General features: G+C 36.0%; 1 protein-coding gene across 7 annotated transcripts in view; it reads left to right on the top strand.

Moving 5' to 3' along the window:
• Positions 1–22,338, top strand: part of LOC123562338 (rho GTPase-activating protein 44-like) — a 76,499-nt gene that overhangs the window by 44,110 nt on the left and 10,051 nt on the right. For 2 of the 7 annotated variants that reach the window (XM_053537143.1, XM_053537146.1), the window contains 5 exons: positions 4,751–4,867; positions 6,384–6,463; positions 10,989–11,717; positions 15,336–15,591; positions 17,478–17,872. In XM_053537143.1, the coding sequence (XP_053393118.1) occupies positions 4,751–4,867; positions 6,384–6,463; positions 10,989–11,717; positions 15,336–15,591; positions 17,478–17,872 (1,577 nt within the window). Of the gene's footprint in view, positions 1–4,750; positions 4,868–6,383; positions 6,464–10,988; positions 11,718–15,335; positions 15,592–17,477; positions 17,873–22,021; positions 22,084–22,338 lie in introns of all 7 variants that reach the window. The other 5 variants (XM_053537144.1, XM_053537148.1, XM_053537145.1 and 2 more) reach the window with 5 other exon arrangements.

Raw genomic sequence — 22,338 nt, 5'->3', positions numbered from 1 at the left:
GGTCAAAGGTTTGAACTTTGTATCTACTAAACCCCTTGAAGGATTTTCATGATACTTAGGTCAGTTGATCCCCTCATCAAGACAATGTGCAGAACTCATGAGTCAGCTATGTTGGCTCAAGGTCAAGGTCACAACTCAAGGTCAAAAGTTTAAGCCTTCCATTTTGTGTCTGCTTTGTATCTCCTAAACCCCTTGAAGAATTTTCAAATTCATTGATATTGATGTACATGGACTATAAAATATGATTAACAGTGTTGATACTTCCACCCAATACCATCAACCCTTTCACTATCCATAACAGCGGCGGGGGATATTGCTGTCTTTCAGACTGCCTTGTATTTGATCAGTATGTAAGCCATAAATAGGAGAATTTCAATTTTATTTCAGTGTATTTATACATTGACCTATAAATAGAACTTAAATTGCTGTTTGTTATATTCATCTAGTTGAATTGTTATGCAGTCATTCTACCCTCACCCACACTTTGAGGAAGAGTGGGTGTATTGTTTTGCTCATTGCAATCTGACTAAAGTACATCTCCTATTACGCTACGCATAGGATCTGAGAACGACCTATTCATAGCCTCGTTCTGACGACCCTTTCGCTAGCCAATCAGAGCTTAACTTACAAAATTTAGCAAATTACCTGTAGCCTTGTCTTTTGATATTTACAATTCTTATGTCGGAATATGTCAGATAGCCGGTTAGCTCAGTCGGTTGGCCACTTGCTTAGCAATCGAGGGGTCCCGAGTTCGAGCCCTGGAATAACTGCACATTTTTCTTACTCTTTGACATTCTAACAAGTCGTCTCATTGGTTAAAATAAAAATAGCAATGCTGGAAATCCAAAATATACAGAAGACGTATGTGAATGGGTCGTTCTCAGATCTTCGTTTAGAAGATCAAGTACTTCAGTCAGATTGTGCTCATTGTTAGTTGGTAGACCATTTAATTTCCATTCAATAATTAAAGAATACTTGGTCTCGCAACAGTCAAACAAATAAGATTACTTGTGGTTAGTAGATGACGTGTCAGTACATCAAAGGTCACAGTGTCCTTGAGACTTAAAACAGTTTCTTCTCAGTAACAAGAGTGCTTTAGCATACAGTCACAAAACTTAATAGGATGATTACCTGTGGTCAGTAGATGATCTTTATTGTTTAAGGGGTCATTAGGTTAAAGGTCAAGATAATAGTGACCTCAAGATGTAAAACAATTTCAGCTCAATAACTGAAGTATGCTATGAACTACAGTTGTCAGTCATCACAGGATGAACTCCAATAGACCGTACATGACCCCTTTTGTTAGCTCAAATGTCACAAAGTGACAATGTGAGCTTTTGTGATCACGCAGCGTCCGTCGTCCGTTGTCCGTCCGTGCGTGCGTAAACTTTTGCTTGTGACCACTCTAGAGGTCACATTTTTGATGGGATCTTTATGAAAGTTGGTCAGAATGTTTATCTTGATGATATCTAGGTCAAGTTCGAAACTGGGTCAACTGCGATCAAAAACTAGGTCAGTAGGTCATATAATAAAAAAACCTTGTGACCTCTCTAGAGGCCATATTTTTCATGGGATCTGTATGAAAGTTGGTCAGAATGTTCATCTTGAATATATCTAGGTCAAGTTCGAAACTGGGTCAACTGCGGTCAAAAAGTAGGTCAGTAGGTCAAATAATAAAAAAACCTTTGTGACCTCTCTAGAGGCCATATTTTTCATGGGATCTTCATGAAAGTTATTCAGAATGTTCATCTTGATGATATCTAGGTCAAGTTCAAAACTGGGTCAGGTGTCATCAAAAACTAGGTCAGTAGGTCAAATAATAAATAAACCTTGTGACCTCTCTAGAGGCCATATTTTTCATGGGATCTGTATGAAAATTGGTCAGAATGTTCATCTTGATGATATCTAGGTCAAGTTCGAAACTGGGTCAACTGCGATCAAAAAGAAGGTCAGTAGGTGAAATAATGAATAAACCTTGTAACCTCTCTAGAGGCCATACTTGTGAATGGATCTTCATGAAAATTGGTCAGAATGTTCACCTTGATGATATCTAGGTCAAGTTCGAAACTGGGTCACATGCTGTTAATAACTAGGTCAGTAGGTCAAATAACAAAAAAACCTTGTGACCTCTCTAGAGGCCATAGTTTTCATGGGATCTGTATGAAAATTGGTCAGAATTTTTATCTTGATGATATCTAGGTCAAGTTCGAAACTTGTTCAACTGCGGTCAAAAACTAGGTCAATAGGTCTAAAAACAGAAAAACCTTGTGACCTCTCTAGAGGCCATACTTTTCAATGGATCTTCATGAAAGTAAGTCAGAATGTTCACCTTGATGATATCTAGGTCTTGTTCGAAACTTGGTCACGTGTTTGTAATAACTAGGTCAGTAGGTCAAATAACAAAAAAGCCTTGTGACCTCTCTAGAGGCCATATTTTTCAGTGGATCTTCATGAAAATTGGTTAGAATTTTTATCTTGATGATATCTAGATCAGATTCAACACTGGGTCACATGAGCTCAAAAACTAGGTCACAATGTCAAATAATAGAAAAAAACGACATCATACTCGTTTTAAAACTGGGTCATGTGGGGACAGGTGAGCAATTCAGGACCATCATGGTCCTCTTGTTTCAGGGGTAGTTATGTCAAAGCTCAAGGTGTTAGTGACAGTGTAACTGAAAACGTTTCTTCACTGCTAGTAAAGAACACTAGTCTATAGTTTTGAAACTTTATCGGATGATTGCTTGTGGTCAGTAGTTTTGGCAGTCAGTAGGTGAAAGGTCTGTGTCTCAGTGATCCTGAGACTGAAAGTAGTTTCTATTCAGTATCCAAGGGCCTCTGTAGCCCAGTGGTTAAAGTCGCTGACTTTGAATCACTTGCCCCAAACTAAAGTTTAAACTTGATGATGTCAGAAATTTGATTGTTTTTGAACATTTTACAGTAATCTTAGCTCGACTATACAAAGTATACCGAGAGCTATCCTACTCGCTCTGGCTTCGGCGTCTGAGTCTGCATCAACTTGGTTCAAGTTTTGATGCACTTTCACTTTATCTCTATTATTACTTGATGGATTTGCTTCATACTTGAAATATTCGTTATCATCATCCACATCATTTGACATAAGGGAAATAACTCTCACACCAACTTTTCATGGATTATCCCCCTTTTTACCTAGAATTTCAGATTAAAGTTTTGGCACACTTTAACTCTATCGCTATTATTACTAAACAGATTTGATTCAAATTTGAAATGGTTTTTCCACAAACATCCATGCCATATGACACAAGGTCCATAATTCAAGCACCAGTTAATTATGAATCATGCCACCTTTTTACTTAGAACTTTAAGTTAATTTTGATGCATTTTCACTATATTTCTATCATTGCAAAAATCATTTGATTTAAACTTAAATAATTTTTTCCATATCATTACCCACATCATATGACACAAGGACCATAACTCTTTCACCAGTATTTCATGAAGTTTCCCACTTTAAATTTCTAGTTAAGGTTTTGATGTGTGTTCGTTCTATCTTGTTATTATGTCTCCCACCACACAGTGGTGTGGGAGACATACTGATTTACTCCTGTGTGACTGTCTGTGTGTGTGTGTGTGTGTCACAAATCTTGTCCGCACTAAGAACATTTCTCATCAGATCTTCACCAAACTTGAACAAAATGTGTTTGACCATAAGACCTCGGCCAAGTTCGATAACTAGCCAAATCGGCCAAGGCACTTCGGAATTATGGCCCTTGAATTACTGAAAATTGGCCTTTTAACACTTGTCCGCACTCTAAGTCGAACATTTCTCATCTGATCTTCACCAGACATAAACAAAATGTGTTTTACCATAAGACCTCGGCCATGTTCGATAACTAGCCAAATTGGTCCAGGCACTTCAGAAATATGGCCCTTAAATTACCCAAAATCGGCCTTTTTACTCTTGTCCCACTTTAAGTCGAACATTTCTCATTCTATCTTCACCAAACTTGAACAAAATGTGTTTGCCAATAAGTCCTCGGCCAAGTTAGATAACTAGCCAAATTTGCCCAGGCACTTCGGAATTATGGCCCTTGAATTACCCAAAATCAGCCTTTTTATGTATCAGTAAATAAAGACTGACTTACTATTTAGATGATTAGGCAGTTGTAGGAGACATGTACTTTTCTCAAAAGCAGCTCTAGTTACTGAATGAATTTGCTTCAAACTTGAAAAAATTCTTCCACTTCACCACCAATAACTGTTTCTGATTTTTATTAATTATGTCCCTTTTTTATTTAGAATTTCAGGTTAAAGTTGCAATACACTTTTGCTCTATCTTAAGTTATTACCAAATGGATCTGTTTCTGAACTAGTTATTCTACATTATTAGCCTCTTGATATGACATATGGTTTATTACACTTACAGAAACATTCCATGAATTATGTCCCTTTTATACTTAGTTAGTGTTTTGATACAGTTTCACTCTATCTCTGTTATTACTGAATACATTTGTCTCAGACTTAAAATATCGTCATTCACATTGGAGTCATCAAACACTCCAGTGACAGCTCCAGCTTCCTGAGATATTACACTATCCAGCATCAAAATAGTCGAACAAGCTGTTTCCTGTGACAACTCTTGTATGTCTTCCCTTACAGAATTCAATCATACGTATAACCATTTAACTGTCTGCCCCTTTTCTTTCTTTGTTTCATCAGTAGTTAATTGAACTTCAAAAACAAGACTTTTGTTTATTGTTTGTTACAGGTACTTAATTAAATTTCTGTCCAAGTTGACAGAGAAGTCAGAGGTCAACAAGATGACCCCAGGCAATATAGCTATTGTGATAGGCCCTAATCTCATCTGGTCAGAGGGAGATAGTGGGTATGTATTCTTCTACATAACAGAGTTACAAACTCTATTTTAAGGATGAAAAAGGCAGTTTTACTTGCGAGACATAGTAACCAGGGATTTTCAGCTAGAATGGTTCCGGTCATTTTTCATTTTTGCTGTCTTGGAGTTTGACTCTTTATGTGAGAAACCCATGCTGCTGGCTTGCAGGATTGTGGTTCTATCATGGATACTTCTGTGCTTGAAATAATGAATTTGGGTCTTCCCTTTCCATTTTAAGCTGGAGAAAGAATCTCTTACTTTTACTTTGGACATTTAGTATGACTGTATCTTCTTCCGCCACTTAAAAGGTGGAAAGTTGCCATGTCTTAAATTATGTAGTTATGACTTAAAACTAAACAAATTAACTTAAGTAAAAGCTTACAGTTGTACATAAAATTGTGAGTATGTTTGATAAAGATTGAGCTTAATTTATGATGTATAAAAGTCTTTGATATTATTATACTGCCCAACGTACTATAAAGTCATTTAATTTCATGGGCATGCAATTTCTTGATTTTGCTCTAAACTGCAATATTATTGTGATAGGAATTTTTGTGAATTTCAACTTTTGATACAATGAATTAGAATTTTACTTATTCTCTAGGATAATATTTCATAGACTGACTCAGCTACGAAATGCACAAAATATTCAGTTCCCCACAGATATTATTAATTCCACAGTAGTATGTATATTGAATTCAATTTTTGATCTACCCTTTCCAAAACAAGGTTTTTATCTAATTTTTCTTTAGATATAAGATGAAACAATTGATATTATAAACATTTGAGCCGTGCCATGAGAAAACCAACATAGTGGGTTTGCGACCAGGATGGATCCAGACCAGCCTGCGCATCCGCGCAGTCTGGTCAGGATCCATGCTGTTCGCTTTTAAAGCCTACTGCAATTAGAGAAACTGTTAGCGAACAGCATGAATCCTGACTAGACTGCGCAGATGCGCAGGCTGGTCTGGATCTATGCTGGTCGCAAACCCACTATGTTGGTTTTCCCATGGCACGGCTCATTTAAAGAATTCATGGTGGTAACTTACATATTTTCAATGTACTTTGATTAATTTTGAATTTATCATCACAAAACAATTTTGAAGAGGTATTTTGCATTGTAAATTTCAGCCATTATAGGCATCAGATTCTTTTAAAATTTTAATTTCCGCTTTGTTTGTTGATGGATTACTATAAAACTTTCAGAATATCTTAGTTAACATTAAAAAAAAAATCTTAATCTTTAATTTGTTATGTCTTAATGTTTACAAGAATTATTTGAAAATTAAATTGTAATAATTTCAAAGAGATTTTTTGCATTAATTTTTGTTGTATCTTGGAAGGATGAACCGCTTTAAATATTGGTAATGAAGACACCAGAACAAAAATTTCTTAAAATGGAATTTTTACTTGTGTAGCAACGTTCTTACTGTAGTTATATATATTTAGTATATGAAGTGATGTTGCTACTTTTATAAAATCAATTTTCTGGGGATTTTTTTTTCAGCCCCAACATGATGAATACTGGCATATTAAGTTTAATTACAGAATTGATAGTCCAGCATGCAGACTGGTTCTTCCCTGGAGGTATGTATAAACTACATGTTATGACAGAGTGAAATAGTGAGCACAAATCTAGACCTTTTATAAGAAAAAATATACCTTAGAAGCTGTCTGGTAAGTTAAGCCGTACTTTGTAAAGGCTACCTATACCATGTAGCCATCACAGAAAGATATTAATTTAATCATGTTTTGAAATTCATGCATTGTTAGCTTGAATGTCTGATTTTTTTTTAAATCTACAAGGTATTGTTGTGCCTTTGTTACTTATTGGTGTTGAGGTTTTTGTTTAGGTTCAGTTTATCTCGAAAACTAAAAAACCTACAGCTTTGAAACTTTATACACTTGTATATCATCATTATATGGGTAAGTAGGCTAAAAACGTTTCACTTGTATTTTGTCAGAAGTTAGGCCCTTTTTGTACATAGAAAATTGGAATTTCTTGGTTAAATATTTTATTTAGGTCAACATTTCTTGAACACTATGACAGCTTAACTGTGAAACTTTCTACATTTGTTTATCAGTAGGCGAGAAAGAAGGCCAAGAACCATAACTCTTTCTTGCATATTGCCTAAGGTCAGTCACTTACAGATGAGCTTTAAGATTTTACTCCTTACAGGATTTGAACCAATGCCTTCTAGGTGCTTTAAACCTGGAGAAATGAAACTCCTGGATGAAATATTTTAATTTTTAGCTCAGTGAGTTATTGTGATCGCTGGATGTCCGCTGTCTGTCTGTCGTCTGTCAACATTTAGCTTGTGTATGCGATAGAGGCTGTATTTTTAATCCCCCGCCACGAGTGGTGGGGGGTTATAGGAATGGTCTCTGTCCGTCCATCCTTCCGTCATTCCGTCCGTAACACTTTCGTGTCCGCTCCATATCTCCTAAACCCCTTGAAGGATTTTCATGAAACTTGGGTCAAATGATTACCTGATCAAGATGATGTGCAGAACTCATGAGTCAGCCATGTCAGCTCAAGGTCAAGGTCACAACTCAAGGTCAAAGCTTTTAGCCTTCCATTTTGTGTCTGCTCTGTATCTCTTAAACCCCTTGAAGGAAAATTTATAAAGCTTGGGTCAAATGATCACCTCATTAAGAGGATGTGCAGAACTCATGAGTCAGCCATGCCAGCTCAAGGTCAGGGTCTTAACTTAGGGTTACAGGTTTGAGCCTTCCATTTTGTGTCCGCTCTGTATCTCCTAAACCCCTTGAAGGATTTTCATGAAACTTGGGTCAAACGATCACCTCATTAAGACAATGTGCAGAACTCATGAGTCAGCCATGTTGGCTCAAGATCAAGGTCACAACTTGGGGTCAAAGGTTTGAGCCTTCCATTTTGTGTCCGCTCTGTATTTCCTAATCCCCTTGAAGGATTCATATGAAACCTGGGTCGAATGATCACCTCATCAAGAGGATATGCAGAACTTATGAGTCAGCCATGCCGGCTCCAGGTCAAGGTCACAAAGGTTTGAGCCTTCCATTTTGTGTCCACTCTGTATCTCCTAAACCCCTTGAAGGATTTTCATTAAACTTGGGTCAAATGATTACCACATCAAGAACTCATGAGTCAGCCATAACAACTCAAGGTCAAGGTCACAACTCAAGGTCAAAGGTTTGAGCTGTGTATCTCCTAAACCCCTTGAAGGATTTTCATGAAACTTTGATCAAATGATCACTTCATCAAGATGATGTGCAGAATTCATGAGTCAGTCATGTCAATTCAAGGTCAAGGTCACAGCTCAAGGTCAAAGGTTTACCCTTTCACTACCCATAACAGTAGCGGGGATTTAGCTGTCTTTCAGACTGCCTTGTTCAACTGATCTTCATGAAATTTTGTCAGAATGATAACCTTGTTGAAATCTAGTCCGAATTTGAAACTGGGTCTTCTAGAATCAAAAACTAGGTCAAATCAAAGAAAAACCTTGTGTATGCGATAGAGGCTGTATTTTTTAGCTGATCTTCATGAAATTTGGTCAGAATGATTACCTTGATGAAATCTAGGTTGAGTTTGAAAATGGATCATCTGGGATCTAAAACTAGGTCACTAGGTCAAATCAAAGAAAAACCTTGTGTATGCGATAGAAGCTGTATTTTTCAATTGATCTTCATGAATTTTGGCCAGAATGATTGCCTTGATGAAATCTAGGTAAAGTTTGAGTATGGTGATCTGGGTTCAAAAACTAGGTCAAATCAAAGAAAAACCTTTTGTATGCAATAGGGGCTGCATTTTACACCTGATCTTCATGAAATTTAATCAAAATGTTTGGCTGGATGAAATTTAGGTTGAGAATGAATATGGGTCATCTAGGTTAAAAAACTAGGCCACCCAGTCAAATTTTGAAGAAAAAAAAACCCTTGTGTTTACAATAGGGGCTGCATTTTACACACGATATTCATAAAATTTAGTCAGAATGATTGCCTTGATGAAATCTAGGTCAGATTAGAATATGGGTCATCTGTGGTCAAAAACTAGGTCACTAGGTCAAATCAAAGAAAATCCTTATGTATGCGATAGAGACTGTATTTTTCAATTGATCTTCATGAAATTTGGTCAGAATTATAGCGTTGATGAAATTAAGTCCAAGTTTGAATATGGGTCATTTGGGGTAAAAAACTAGGTCGCTAGGACAGATCAAAGAAAAAACGTTATATATGCGATAGAGGCTGTATTTTTCAATTGAGGTTGATGAAATTTGGTCAGAATGATTGCCTTGATCAAATCTAGGTCAAGTTCGATTGTAGGTCATCTTGGCTCAAAAACTAGGTCACTAGGTCAAGTTGAAGAAAATACTTGTTTGCACTTAAGAGACCACATTTTTGATCCAATCTTAATGAAAATTGGTCAGAATATTTGTTTCCATGAAATCACTAGGTAAAACATGTTTACACTGTTATGGTGTGTTTCTCAGGTGAGCGGCAAGATGGCCCTCTTCTTTAAGAAATTAGCATTTACGTAGTAACAGATACATCTTTGTCTTTTATCTTCTGTAAATAGTAGTTAGCCAATACAGATAATATAGACAGTGTTAAGAGAAATTAAAGACTGTAGTTATCAAAAGACCACCACAAATTCTACATTGGCATTAGGCCTATAATATGTAGCAGATTAAAATAAAGCTGTAAAGTATTGCTAGAAATTATCAGCTTCAGTAAGCTGTTGATGTATCGTCAATTCACTTGAAGGTAAGTGGGTATTTTTCTTCAGATTTTTATGTCTTTTTTGTAGCTTTATCCCATTCTACGGATCGCAGGTCATGAGTTTGATCCCCGAGCGGGGCGTATGTTCTTCATGACGATTTGATGAAAGACTTTGTGTCTGAAATCATTTGTCCTCCACCTCTGATTCATGTGCGGAAGTTGGCAGTTACTTGCGGACTACAGGTTTGTACTGGTACAGAATCCAGGAACACTGGTTAGGTTAACTGCCCGCCATTACATAACTGAAATACTGTTAAAAAATGGTGTTAAACCCAAAACAAACAAACATAAAGTGTGCAAGCTGAAATGTATACTTGTAGAGGAACAAGTCATATTCTGTCAGACCTTGTTATTTTTTAAGAAATAGCCCCATTTTTGTGAGAGAACAGCTTGAATTTTATCTGTAGGAAAACGTATTTATGTAACCACTACTACAGCATATATAATAGATTAATTTATCACAAGGTACAAGCTTTTCATTTATAAAAAAAAGTAGTTCATTATTTACAGCTTTATAGTGCAAATTCTTACTCTAGTTTTAGAGATGCTTAAATAAGGATACTGTTTGATAGTATGCTGTACTTGTATAGCAGGCAGTGTTTTGTAGTAATAATTCATTGCCACTGCATTGTGAAAGTTTTTATGGATACAGTTCAAGTGTGCCCGCCCGCTTAGCTCAGTAGGGAGAGCATTGGTCTACGGATAGCGGGGTCATGAGTTTGATCCCCGAGCGGGACGTATGTTCTTCGTGACAATTTGATAAAGGACATTGTGTCTGCAGTCATTCGTCCTCCACCTCTGTTTCATGTGGGGAAGTTGGCAGTTACTTGCGGAGAACAGGTTTGTACTGGTACAGAACCCAGGAACACTGGTTAGGTTATGTGCCTGTCGTTACATGACTGAAATACTGTTGAAAAACGGCGTTAAACCCAAAACAAACAAACAAACAAACAGTTTAAGAGTGTATACAGACCATCAGTTATGCTAATAGTAACAAATGTATGTTAAAATGACAAAACTACCATTTAGCTTGCACATGTGATATTGGCACAGTGAGCCAATACTTTTTTATTGGCCTACTTCCGTTCTTCAGCACATTCTGAAGACATATTGACATCAAATAGTAATGTGTATAGTAAAAAGGTCAAGAAATGGCTCTAGTTTCCTTCTGATGTTAATGACACATCTAGGACAATAATTACCTTGGGGCATTATGGTACTAAATGTTCCATCGTGGCCAGAAGGCACACCGTCACCATATATTAACCTCTTACTAAAGTACAGCTGATGCAATTTCCTTCAAACTACAGAATGCTCCAGTCAAAATGATTTTCTCTTGTAATGTTTTGAATAGCTCCAGACTTTCAAGCTACTCAGAGAGATCAAGCCCCTGATCGTAAAAGAAGGCCTAGTGGTGCCTTTATGCAGAAACCAGGTAATAGCATTGTAGCCACCAAAGAAGCTGTTACCATGGCAACACCAAAACAATCTAGTTCACAGTCAACAGCCATCATAGCCAGCACTTCAGGGACACAGTCTAAAACTACAGGTTTTATACCTGGTCGGAAAACCAGTCAGGAATCCGTATCATCATCAAGTGAGTCAACCAGTATATCTGAGGCATCGGTACACAATAAGGAGTATGAGAACGCAGACACGTTGGAGAGAAGGGACAGTGTGGACCATTATCTAACAGCAAGAGGTGACTTGAGCCAGTCTAGTGCATTCCAATCACCAAGTTCGAGTGTCACTAACAAACGTACTAACCCAATTATCACATTTGACCCAAACGGGCGGCTTAAACATAAAAAGTCTGTTAAAAGACAAGCGCCTAAGCCTAAGATAGACGCAAAGCCAACTCATTTGCAGAAAACTAGTCAAAGTTCACCAGTGGGACAGAATGTCCATTCAGATATGTACAGCACAGCGTTCGCTCTTCAGTCGCTAGGTGATGGTGGTACGTGGCCTAAATACTTAAATACGGTCAGATCTATCTGGGATGACCAACTTCACAATACAGGAAATTCTGACTTGTGCATTGTGGGAAATATCTCAGGAAATGGTCAAGCAAGGTCAAACCAGGGTCAGTATTTGATATCATGCAAATGTTTTGTGATGTTTAAGTATACCTTGTTTTTTTCCCTTTTTGTTGCCTTGAGCTTTTTTTATTTTTAGTTTTTTATATGTATGAATTTTAAAACCATATATCCACAGTCATGTTAAATTTGACAACTGGGCATAGATTTGCCTTTTGGAGAGGGACAGGGGTGAATGATTTTTATAAATATTACAGTATTTTTATGTATATTAAATCAAATATTCCTGTAGTTTTTGGTCAGAATACTTTATCCTTTATACCTTGTGTGTATATGTAATAGTTCTACCCAGATACTGGTTTGACTTTGACCTTGCTTGAAACATTTCCTAGCTTGATAGGAAAGCATGTAGGATGTACAACATGTATACAGTTCTCACACTTTTCGCTACATTCAAACTTTTTAGTATATGACTCTGTTATGGAAAAAAGCAGTTTTTTCAACATTTACAAAGAAAGTGGATTTTCTTGATGTGTTACAAAGAGCATCTGTTTGATCTTTTATTGAACTTCCTGCTTGGAGCAAAATTTTGATTTAACACAACACAAGCAAACTCATTTACTTTTCACTTGAAATGGGTTGAGGTTAAATGTTAATCACAGTTCGTTCATTAAAACATTTAATTTTGAATGATATATATTAGATTTAAATATTGATGAAACCTTACCATTAATGCTTAAATTTTGTTGAGTGTTTGCAAAATAGTAAGTGCAGCTTCAGAACTTTATTTTAAACCACTTTTGCAGTAAATGTCGGGTTTGCATAATGCGATATTTCTTCTGTTTTTAGCTTTTCAGATTTCAGTTTCTAGTAGATTGTATTGCATGAAATATGTGATTGAAATAAAAGTTTTCCTACTTGGCTTGCTTTGCTTGTTACTTTGAGAGTGTATGGTTGCACATTATCCCACATTTACTTTAGATATGAATCCCTTTGTTTGACAGTTTACCCTGTCATGAGAATCTGTTTAGTAAAATGTTTACTAATCTAAGACAATCTGATTAAAATCATCAATTAACACAATGCTTAAGGAAGATCAAATACTTTAATCAGATTGAATCTAAGACAAATTGAAGTCAGGTTTGTAAGTGTATGAAAGATTGCACAGTGTAGTTTCTGTGACCTTTTGGAAATGTTGTACATGTATATCTAGTGCCTGTCTTCAGTCTGTAGCATCTATATTTCTGAACAAATCTTAAACTTGGACAAAGCGTTTATTACCGTAAGTTCTGTGTGCCTTTAAGATGTTCAAGTTTGGTTATGGGATGGATCAGAGAACTTAGATACAGAGCTTTTTCTTACTTAAAAATTGTCAAATGTAATACTCACGTAAATTTGATTTTTGGCTGAATCAGACCAGGAGTTCGACAGTGATATGTGCTTGGTTTATCAAAAAATAAGGTTTTTTGTTATGTTAGCCTTTAGCCTGCTGGCAGCAAGTGATTCTGTCTTTGCAACCAGTGCAAGCTCAACTTGTTCTGCACTGTTCCCTATTCAGTCAGTAAATCCCCTTTGAATTATAAATGGTACTGACCAAGTTGAATGACAGACCAGATCATTTTAGAAATTTAGCAGGGTCCTCTCAAGATTAATGCTTCAGCAATTTCATTTCTTAACTGATCGTAATGATGTTTGTACAGAATATTTATACCCATAAAAACTCAGTTAAATTTGATGATTCCCTGAAGTGCACCAGTTGGTCGGGAGTGCTGTGCCCTTGATTTATATAAAAAAAGAGAAGTTTTCCTCTCTTTTTAACACAAGAGCACATTTATTTCTTTACTTATCTAGGCCATTGTGAGACAGAATGTGAATTGTCTTTATACCTTTGTGTGGTTGTAGGTCAGGATCTTCAAGAGTTGTTTGCCCCTTATTTAGTGAATATTGTTCAATTTCATTTACTGTAAAAGCATCATTGTGTCACCAGTGATGATCTTTTTTGAATGAGTATGCATATATGAGCAGTGCCATGAGAAAACCAACATAGTGGCTTTGCAACCAGCATGGATCCAGACCAGCCTGCGCATCCGCGCAGTCTGGTCAGGCTCCATGCTGTTCCCTTTCAGAGCCTATAGCAATTAGAGAAACTGTTAGCGAACAGCATGGATCCTGATCCGCGCAGTCTGGTCTGGATCCATGCTGGTCGCAAACTCACTATGTTGGTTTTCTCATGGCGCGGCTCATATTACCACGTTTTGTAATAAATTATGAAAAACTATTAAGCAATCTCTGGATAGTAAAGTAAAAGGAAGGTACAGAATTAAAATAAACAGTTATAAAAGCTGTTTCAAAAGTTAAGTATATTCTTGAAGTTGTGAAAAAAAGAATGGAAGATTATTGACAATTTTTTTTTATCAAATTAATAACTGCTAAATTAAATACAGTTACATGCTTAAGTGACTTTCTATTTAAGACCATGTATATTGGAACCATACTGTGAATCTGATCTTGGCCTTTAGAAAAACAAATTGTGTTATATTCAAGTTAAAATTTTGTGTTGTGAGATCTATTTTTTCACTTCCGCTATGTGGTCTTTTAATACAAGTTGTGTAAACAGTCTTTCACCTGCTTCTATGGTTCTGTTCTGTTTTATTACAGGCTTGAAAATCATTACAGGGTCTCTATGTATAGCGTATGTCAGCTATTTTTGACATTCTGCTTGCCTGTAGTAAACATGAAACATTTTTATTGTAGACAGAATTTAATATTTCCTCTCTTGCATTACATTTCTGCTACATTTTGAGAAATCTTTTGAAAGCCGTATGACCTTAAATATCATGTGGTATGATATATTTAACTAAGAACTATATTTTGTCAAAATTGACACCAAAAATGTTTCACCCGCAGTAAAAATTGAAATGAAGAGGTTTTATTGTTAACATTTTTACGTTATACAAAATGTAATTTTTAGTGGTGTAACGATTCGAAAGATGAATATGATGGTTGTAAAATAGTGCCACAAGATATCATTTATCCTAACTTGTCTTCTTATATACCCCTTACATGGCTAGATCATTTCTATTGTATGTATTGCATAAATGATGTACCTAATCCTTTTGTACAAAGAACTATGTAGAATTGTTATTAATGTGTTTAAATGTTTTTAAATGTGTAGAAGGGAGCTAGAACATAGAATGCTAATGCATTATACTTGGTGTTGTACTTGAAATGTTATTTTCAAAAAATTAAGCTATAGTAAAGTTTGATTCAAAATGAACCTTTATGCCAAATGTTACATACCACTTAAAAAGGTACATGTAGTTATTTTTCCAAAAGTGATAAGTGTATTTAATAAACTGTGTAATGTTTCATTATGTATAGTTGGTAATCCTGTGATTATACACAGACTGTATTACCTGCTCAGTCAGTTTTCAGTATATTTGATCTTCAGTGAATGTTTGCTTATAACCTTTTCTGGATATTTCAGTTTTAAAAACATAAACCCATAGTATGGAAAAATCTGGAGATACAGCACATCTCAAAGCTGATTGCTACAGTAAACCAGTAGTTAATTAGATGTTTGTCACACTTTCTTCATTTATGTGAGAAGAGAGATAGATTTTAGTATTTAGATACGCTGATAACATAGTTTTGGTATATTTCAGACATTAACTTCACTTGTGGAACTCCACAGGATAATGGAAGTCCTCAGTTTCCCAAACCAGCAGAAACACAAGATCATTCTCGACTGGAACGAACTGGTTCTGACCAGTCAAGCTCCTCCCATGGAACACCCCAGTCTAGTCCAGCAACCAACCAGGATACAGCAAGTCCAGTGACTCCCGCCTCTGGGTCAAGGTCACCCTCTGTTTCACCTGCTGTTAGTAGTTCTAACCTACAAGGGGCACCTCTAGCTGAAAGGTAAACTGCTTGTAACTGTTGCTAATGTTATACTGGCTTCTAGCATTTCACAGTAACTGACTATAAGTCATTATACTTCTTGTCTAACAGTTCTTGGTATTTCCTTGGTATGTCACTTTTCACTTAACAATTACATTTAGCATGTAACTGTAGATGTGTTTTGGGGTCGGGTTGATTTGTACGTGAAAGTAGTTATTTGGCATTAATTTCAGCACTTAAAGAAACTTGCTTAATATTTATAGAATATTTATAGAAAATACTGTTATAAATCTCACTTCACGTTTAACTGTGGCATAAATTACTATAGGCAGAATATGAGACGCGTTTTGTAAAGGAATTTCTTAAACCCTGTCTACATTATTAACAACTGCCTTGGTGGAAGAATTGGACTACTGATGTACATGTTGTGGTTGGGACGTATACTAAACATGCTAAAAGAAAATTGCTGTTTCGAATATTCTTGTTTGAAAGATAATAAGCATGATGAAAGTATTATTTGTTCTTCATAATCTGCTGTTAAAAGATAATATTATATCTAGGGATGTCCCATTTAGCAGTGTAACTGGTCAAGGTTTTGTTAGTGTCTCTAACCAGAGCAAATTTGCAGATCTCTCACAGTTTTTCTATACTTCATATTAAAGTAATTCAATGTGAGTGAGAATTAAAAGACTTCCAATATGTTAACCTATTCACGAATGTTTTTATCCTCCGCCGATGAAATCGGGAGGCGGGTATTGAAATGGCGTTGTCTGAACGTCCGTCCATCCGTCTGTCCGCAGCCATTTCTCAGTAACTAGCTGGTAGAATTTCATGAAACTTGAAATACACATGAACCAACATACTGCGGTGATGCCCGTCAAGTTTTTTTTTTGATTAGTCAATTTCCCTTAGAGTTACTGCCCTTGATTTAATGAAAAATGTCCGTCCGCAGCCATTTCTCAGTAACTGTCAGGTAGAATTTCATAAAACTTGAAATGAATATGAACAAACATACTTCAATGATGCCTGTCATTTTTTTTTCAATTGGTCAATTTTCCTTAGAGTTATTGTCCTTTAATTGTTGAAAATCTACAGATTTGTACATAACAAACCAACCAATTGGTAGAATTTCATTAAACTTCTTTCATTCTTTTCCATGAAAATTTATTATAAACATGTGAAGTTCTGTACCCACACCTGGTCACCACCTTGCCTTTGTCCCCCCCCCCCCCCCCCCCCCCCCCCCCAAAAAAAAAAAAAATCATTTTTAATTTTCCATCAATATTTATAATCAACATGTGAAATTTTGTACCCTCACCTGGTCACACCCCCCCCCCCCCCCCCCCCAAAACAAAAACAAAAAAACATTCATATTATTCAAAAAAAAAAAAACAAAAAAAAAAACCATATATATTATTCTGTTAAAATGATTTTGACTAATGAAATTATTTGCTTCTCAGTAACATCCTTAACTTCTTGCCGGATATATTTTTTGGCCATTCCTCACCACAAGCCCTTTTGGCGGGGGATACCAATTCATCGACTTTGCTTGTTAAGTTTCGTTTGCAACTAATTGCAATCTTTTAGGTCTTTTAATGTTACATCTGCATTTACAGAAATGACTGCACAATATAAATTTGCAAATGTACTAATAATCATTACATGGTACAGTTAATTGCAGTGTTGTTTTTAAGTGGTTGCAAAATTTGATAACCTTGCCATTCCTTAATTAATACGCTGTTGCTTTTGCTGTAAGACTTTGCTTCATAATTATTCTTGCATTCTCAATTTTCTTAATGTGAATGTTCTTAATTCTTCTTGCCAAATCAGTTAATAATGTCAAGACAAAGAAAATCCTTTGCAAATTAGTCTGGTACTTATAACAGCATGTATTCCTGTTTACACAGTGAAGACCTGCATCCAGTGATCCGGAGACCAACTAGGAAACCAGCCCCTCCCCCTCCAGAGAGACCTTATTCTGTAGCTGTATCAGCGAGTGTGAGACCTGGTGAACAATCCACACAATTCCAGACATGGCCAAGACAGGCCCTAACACCTCAAGGTGATAGCTCTCCTAGTACTCTTACACGAAGTGATAGACAGAAAACTTTACCTCCTGATCGACCAAATCCACCTGATCGCATTTCCTCACTTCCGCACGGTTCCCAATCCAGCCAGGGCGACAGACCCAAAATTCCTCCTCCTGTGGTTCCGCCAGGGCATCAACGATCGGCTTCTACTGGGGCTCCTGTAACAATACCAGGAGCGCCGCTTCATTCGATGGACAATGAAAAACTTACAGGTAGTCTGAACCCAAATACTGGGTTACATCCCGACAACGGGGCATATAGTCATAACCATAGTCAGCTTCAGCAACAACAAGATAAGCTTACCCATAGCAGCTTTAATAGACACACAATAGCTCGGCCTCCAAGGCCAATGCCGCCACCCCCACCTCCGCCTGATAGTCCTATAGTTGAACAAACACATCTTTAATTTGTCTGTGATACGTGTAATATAATAATACAGTGTAAATAATATGCACAATAGAAACTTACATGTGATATTTGTTTAAGAAATCTGTCTCGTCCTTCAAGTAGAGATTTTTCGTGCGTTTCGACAGAAAGAAATCTTAGGTTGTATCGTGTACTTTGTATAGCCATATATCCATTTTTGCTGATTACGAATTCATAGGTGCTTTGGATATTTACTTAATGAATGTACCGTAATTTTTATGAGTTGATATTTCATTTCATAATCTTGATATGCATGTAGAAGACAGTAGCTTAACAAAAATATCAGGCTAGACTTAACCATTGTAATCTTTACATATAGCATTGGGAAATAAGAGAAAAAAAGATTTATGCTTTTGTGTTGCAGCAAAGAATAGGTTTAAAGTTTGTATACTGAACTGCAGCAAGTTTGTGCTTACGTGTTGCAGCAAAGTTTATGTTACTGCAATGTAACAGAATAAGTTTCCTTTAGTTGAAGGCACAGAACACAGTTACAGAGTTCACATAGTACTGGTATCTCTATTTAAACTAATGAATTTTGTGGAAATCCATTATTTACTAATAACGGGATTAACAACATTAAAACTTAAATTTATTTCATTATTAACAGAAAATGTAAATGAATAGATCATTTAAAGCCACAATTTTTTTCTAATGATCTCAGAAATGGAACTTTGATATTATGGTCACATCTGCCAGAATGACGTGTTTGAATACATTCTACATGCATAGTTTTTTATGTACACCCAAGTGCAAAGGAAATACAACACTTATTAAAATGTATGTATCACATCAAATGAATGTCTCAGTTTATTTAGGAAACTAACACTGTCTTACATTTTTATCAGAACTACATTCTGTGAAAATTACATTAAGTCAAACACCAATTTACCCAGTTGCAGAATTCACAAAATTTCAGTATTTTATATACCTGCCATTGTGCTTGTGTAAAAAGTAGATTTAACCCCAAACAGACAATACCGTAATAATTCTGTTTAAAGCCCATGCTCTAATAAACGCCCAGTCCCAACTTTTCTGTAAAAAACGGCCTTGTTTTAGAAAAAAATAAAAAATACGATGTTATCTAATAAGCGCCCATCCTATAAATCCAATGAAAATAGTCCTACCTTTTAACAGTTAAACAGCGAGTTTTCTTATTTTCCTTCTGATGTAAGATCGTACATCACTTTTCTTGTCTTTAATTCCATATATCGAATGTTTCTCAGGATGAAGACTGTGGTTCCCCAAGCACTTCAGCTGTTATTTCCGTAATAAGTCTGTCCTGAAAAAGTTTTGTCAGAGGCTGACACAGTCTCTCTGGTACATGTCCGACAGTGGATTCGCCGTTCTTCACAACAATAGCACTATCACTGTGTTCGTTTTCAGGTTCTAATATGCATGTCAGTATAGTTCCGACAGGATGATTATAAAATGATAACCTTTTATGGCTGCTTTAACTGAAACTAAGACACATGCCGCCATATCATATATACATGTAATGTGTATCGACCCAGGTAAACATGTGCTGATGCAAAGGCGCGCGCTTTTCTTAATTACGTCCCGTTACTAGTCTGGCATTTCGAGACAAGGGAAATTTAATCAGTATTGGATTCAAGGCACTTTGGTCAAAAACATTTTATTTGCTTGAAATCGACAGAATCATGAACAGAAGTACTAAATACTATATTCATGACAGAATAAACTGAATTTAATCATGTATTTTGTGAGTTTAGCTTGGCCGCTTATAGTACCGATCTAGTACTGCCGTTATCGATTTTTTGTGTGACTATCACATCATTACCTTCGTATAGTCACCGGTATATTCGAAAATAAATATTACATCAAGCTTTTGAATGATTGCTATTGATTTGTCTCTAATATTCGCCCATCCCTAACTTGTGAGCTGACCATGTTCCTAATAAACGCCCGGGCTATAAATAGAATTATTAAGGTATCTGTGGTGGGGACTGAAGCAAGGAATAGCAAACAATGCTGAGGTGTTATATCAGGCACTATAACAGGAATGGAATCATATCCCTCAACATTGTTTTGCAAATGTCATTGGTTTTATGGGACAGAGATTTATTGATTGTACAAGCACATGGAAGGTACACAAAATGCTGATACATGTATGTTGTGATTGAAACTGAGGGTGTTGGTGTTTAATCCATACTACTCGTGATTTGAGCCGCACCATGAGAAAACCAACATAGTGGCTTTGCGACCAGCATGAATCCAGACCAGCCTGCACATCCGCGCAGTCTGGTCAGGATCCATGCTGTTCGCTAACAGTTTCTCTAATTGCAATAGACTTTGAAAGCAAACAGCATGGATCCTGACCAGACTGTGCGGATGCGCAGACTGGTCTGGATCCATGCTGGTCGCAAAGCCACTATGTTGGTTTTCTCATGGCGTGGCTCATTTGATCTTTATAAAACTTTCAGCGAATATAGTGGTGATATAGAGGTTATACTCTATAAGCTTTCTGAATCTATCGAAATTTTTACTGGTGAGATATATATATTTTAATAAGTCTTGTGTTTCTTTTGCACTCTGATGTATTAATGGTACAAATTTCATTGATGTTTTTTTTGTATCTTGCTCAATATTGTGACTTGGCCAGAGAGTTATATAAATCCTGTTAATCTTGGGGCATTTTCTACATATTGACAGGACCATTATTGCCCATACTAGTAAATCCATATCTTTTAAATATCTTTCACTGTCAGAGGGGAAATGTATTGAGAGAAATAAGGCTATATGACTGAAAAAAGTGGGATTATTTTTGTTTTTGCTTGGGATATTTCATCAGAGTGAAATCTGAAAGATGAATGTTTCTTTCCTTGGTCAGTTGTAATATGCTCTTGTTAGTCAAAGTAACAGAGTTAAAGAAGCAATCTGAATGAATGTTTCTTCCCCTGGTCAGGTGGTATAATTATCCTCCTATCTCCAAGTTACAGGTTATTTATATGCTCAATATAACGCACCCTTTTAGCTTATCAAACCTGCATTTAAACATTGGTCAGTAAGAAAAAAATGCATTGAATACACTGTCAGAAATGTGTGTAGGGAGATGTCTGGTACTTGGGCAGAAAGGTATCTTAACTTTTTCTGAATATGAGCCATGCCATGAGAAAACCAACATAGTGTCTTTGCAACCAGCATGGATCCTGACCAGACTGCACGGATGTGCAGCTGGTCTGGATTCATGCTGGTCGCAAAGCCACTATGTTGGTTTTTTCATGACGCGGCTCGTATGTTATTTTTTCTAGAAACTTCTTAGTACCTAACTATTCATGGATGATACATCTGCTTTATTTTAATAATTGCCTCATTGTTAAGTAAGTTAAGTGCATATCGGTTAAAGTGTATGATGTAAAACTTCAAGTTGATCTGCTGGTAAATGCTTTATGTAAATATGGCACATAACTGTAGGCTTTTTGTCTTAGATTTTTGTAAAAAGAATATTACAAATATATTTTGGGTCTTGAATAATAGTAAGCCACTTTTGTGAACTGTTAGATAATTCCAGTGTAGCTTTTATTATAAGCTAAATGCTGTTCTATAAAATTAGAAAATTTTAAGTTCTCAGAATTTGCTTGATTTTGCAACATTTTTGTCGAAGGTCTGTAAAAACAAAAGTTCGAAATTTTATTTTTAGTAAGGTTCATAAGTTTATGATATATATTTTTTTATTGGAAATTATAATGTTTTCGAAATGGCACATATTTTTAAGCAGAGAATTTTCTGAAAGTCTGGCAACTGAAGTAAAGGCTATCTATGTACAGAATTGTAATATAGAGACATCTCTAATGTAATATTGGTACTATTAACTAATGTACAGAAGCATTGCATTTAGCATAATAGTATTTTAATGTGTATACATATGTTTATATTCCATATATGGTAGTCATACATATTCATTTCTATCATTTCAGCCCCAATTTCATGCTCATAGGCTTACAGGTGGTAGCAATGTAATACTGCATATTTGTTACCTGTTAGTATTGGAACGTAATTTTTTCTGTCAGCATTTATATGTTGCTATTATACATTATCAAACTATCTTTGTTTATTTACCCATTTTTATATAAAAATCAACAATAATTAGAAATGGTGAAACAACAAAAAGATCCCTGCTTGATTTACATAATTTAGAGAAGTCATCGAAGGCAAATGATGTTTTCATATGTAGCTAACACCAGTACAAACCCACGATCTTAATGTTTAATTGATGATTCAATATACTTCCCAA

This window comes from Mercenaria mercenaria, chromosome 2 (assembly GCF_021730395.1).
Source record: "Mercenaria mercenaria strain notata chromosome 2, MADL_Memer_1, whole genome shotgun sequence".
In the NCBI taxonomy this organism is placed as follows: Eukaryota; Metazoa; Mollusca; class Bivalvia; order Venerida; family Veneridae; genus Mercenaria; species Mercenaria mercenaria.
Note: the sequence above shows the minus strand (reverse complement) of the source record. Positions and strands in the feature narration are given on the sequence as shown.